The following is a 3,066-nucleotide window of genomic DNA, read 5'->3' on the forward strand; positions in this document are numbered from 1 at the left end:
TTGTTGCAGCTTAACATCGTTTGCCGTTTCTGTTTTGAATTTTTCCATCTTCTTTTCGTTTATTGGCAAGTATTCCAGGGTATGTATTTTGAATTTGTCCTTTTTGTTTTCATTCTCTTCGTCCTTCATTGTTGCTCTGCTTAAGGTGTCGGCAATATAAAGTTCTTTGCCTGGCTTATACTTTACATTTAAATCGTAAACTTGTATGCGCAGCATCATTCTTTGGATTCTAGGAGGCGCTGTTGCAAGTGGTTTCTTGAATAAACTTTCTAATGGTTTATGGTCAGTTTCAATGTTGACGCGCTTCCCATAGATATATTGATGGTATTTCAAACACCCAAAGACAATTGCAAGCAGTTCTTTCTCTATTTGGCTGTAATTTCTTTCGGCTTGACTGAGTGATTTTGACGCGTAACTTACTGGTTGTGAGTTTTGTAGTAAACAGGCTCCTATTCCTTCTGAGGAGGAATCCACTGATAATGTGACATCATTATCTACGTTGTAGTAGCGTAATAGTGGTGCTTTGATAAGACAATCCTTAAGCTTCTTGTAGCAATCCTCATGTCTCTCGTCCCAATGCCACTGTATTTCCTTTTGTAGTAGCTGACGTAGGGGTTTATTCAGAGTTGCGAGATTCGGTATAAATTTTCCCACGTAGTTTACCATGCCCATAAATCGTTGTAAATCCTTTTTGTTTGAAGGTGTTTTCATGTCGTTGATTGCTTTAATTTTTTCTGGGTCTGGCTTCATCCCATCTTTGCTGAAGATATGTCCAATATACTTAACTTCAGGCATTCCAATTTTGCACTTAGCTTTGTTTAATCTCAAGTCTATTTTCCTTGCTCTCTGTAATACTTTCCTCAGTCTGTCCTCGTGCTGAAATTCATTTTTTCCCTAAACTAGGATATCATCCATGATAATTTCACAGCCATCAATATCTTCAAATAGCTGTGATACAGTTCTCTGGAATATCTCTGGTGCAGAATTTATTCCCATCGGCATTCTTAGATATTTATATCTCCCAAATGGCGTGTTGAACGTGGTCAATTTTGAACTCTCCTCATCCAACTGAATATGCCAGAATCCGGAGGAAGCATCCAGGGTACTGAATACTGAGGCTCCAGCTACTTTAGATGCAACTTCTTCTACGGTCTTCATAGGAAAATGCTCTCTCCTCACAGCTTTATTGAGATCTCTGGGGTCTAGACAGATACGGACTTTGTAAGGTTTTTCCACAACGACCATTGAATTGACCCATTCTGTAGGTTGTTGAATTTTCTCGATTATTTTCTGTTTTTCCATGCGGTCTAATTCAGTTTTTACCTTCCGTTTAATTGTGAACGGAACTTTTCTAGGTGCATGCACTACAGGACTTACTGATTTGTCGACTTTGATCGTATATTTTCCTTTTATTTTCCCAATTCCTTCAAAAACATCCTTGAATTCGTCCAGGACTGCGTCTTTGTTACTCGCAGTGTTAACTCTTGCAATCAAATTCATTTCGACACAAGAATTCAATCCTAGCACTGTTGAGACATCATCATTCACTACATGAAAGTCTAGATTATAGAACTTTCCTTTGTACGCTCCAGTAAGCACCGCTTTTCCGCATGGTTTTATTTTGTGACCAGAGTAGGACAGTAACTTTGCTTTGGATTTTGTAAGATTAATTTTTCCGCTTGAAATGGAATCAAAGGTTTTCTTTGACATGACATTTACTTGTGCTTCTGTGTCCATTTTCATCCTTAATGACTTGTTCCCTATTTTGAGATGTGCCGTCCATTCTCTTTTTGAATTTTCCATGGCGACAGTGTCAACACTGTACTCGCTGTCCGAGTCTTGGTTATTAACCATGTTTACTGAACGTTTCTTGAATTCATGTGGTTTCCGGTGCATTGTGTTTCGACACATTTTAGAAAAATGGTTTTTCTTTTGGCATTTATAGCATTGTTTTCCGAATGCTGGACAGTTTCTCGGCTCGTGGCTTTTCCCGCATTTTCCGCACTTTGATTTAATTTCCTTTTGCATCTCTCGTTTGGATTTCTGCTTCTTTATGAGGTCAACGCCCTCTGTACTTGCGCCACTCTCCGTCATGAGCTTCATTTGATTCTCTGTTGCCTCTGTCGCTCTACAAATTTCAACGCTTTTCTCCAAGGTTAGCTCCGGGGTTCTAAGTAGCCGACTCCTAACGCTGTCACTCCTAATTCCTTGTACGATTCTTTCCCGAATTAAAGAATCCTTGATCTCGCCAAATTCGCATGATTTGGCCTTGTTTTTCAGATTGGTAACGTAACTGTCAATTGGCTCTGCTGGTCCTTGACTTCTGGAGTTAAATATGTGACGTTCAAATATTATATTTTTCCTTGGATTACAGTACTCCTTGAATTTATCTAGGACGGGTTTCAGCTTCAGTTTGTTCCTGGCGTCCTCAAATTCAAAGGTGTTATATATCTCCACTGCATCTGGGCCGATCAGATGAAGCAAAATATTTGTTTTTAGTTTGTCTTCTTTGTCGTCCATTCCACTCGCTGTGAGATATATCTGAAATAACTGTTCAAATTTTCTCCAATTTTCTTTTAAGTTCCCTTCTAGTGAGAGAATTGGCGGAGGGTTAAGCTTGTCCATTCTGACACCATGTAATGTTACCACAAGAAACTCTGACTTTCAACTAACTTTATTGATGATAAAGATTACTATATAACAGCATTATAATTGCAAGCTCAGCATATAGAATTACAACACCTGCAAAATACAGGAAACATATATCAATGGGAAAGGCTGACTCAGTGTTTCAGAGTTTGTTGATAACCAAATTTAATTGACGCAACTTTACTACAATTATAAATGTCAAAGTTAATAAAAGATAAACGTTTCAATATCATTACAATTGGGTCTGAGGGTAAATCACACATTACTTAAATTTTCTCTTATCTAGAGGACGACTGGGGAAGGTACTACTTGCACCGTGTTTCTCCCCTAAGTTCCCATTGGTCGATCAGAACTGGGTGTCTCAATCTTCTTCAGATTTACTACACCCAGAATTTAACATCAATTCCCTAGGATACT

The 3,066-nt window shown here is 38.5% G+C and overlaps 1 protein-coding gene across 1 annotated transcript; it reads right to left on the reverse strand.

Annotated features, from left to right (window-relative positions):
* Positions 1–894: 894 nt before the first annotated feature.
* Positions 895–2,625, reverse strand: LOC133201600 (uncharacterized protein K02A2.6-like). Its single transcript, XM_061337395.1, has one exon. The coding sequence runs from the start codon at positions 2,623–2,625 to the stop codon at positions 895–897; it is 1,731 nt and encodes a 576-aa protein (XP_061193379.1).
* Positions 2,626–3,066: the final 441 nt, after the last annotated feature.

Source organism: Saccostrea echinata, unplaced genomic scaffold, assembly GCF_033153115.1.
Source record: "Saccostrea echinata isolate AGI-Se365-2 ecotype Australia unplaced genomic scaffold, CSIRO_AGI_Sech_v1 ptg000045l, whole genome shotgun sequence".
Lineage (NCBI taxonomy): Eukaryota > Metazoa > Mollusca > Bivalvia > Ostreida > Ostreidae > Saccostrea > Saccostrea echinata.

Bases quoted from the DNA above. Each gene is read 5' to 3' on its own strand.
- LOC133201600 (XM_061337395.1), bottom strand. From the start codon at position 2,625: ATGGACAAGCTTAACCCTCCGCCAATTCTCTCACTAGAAGGGAACTTA.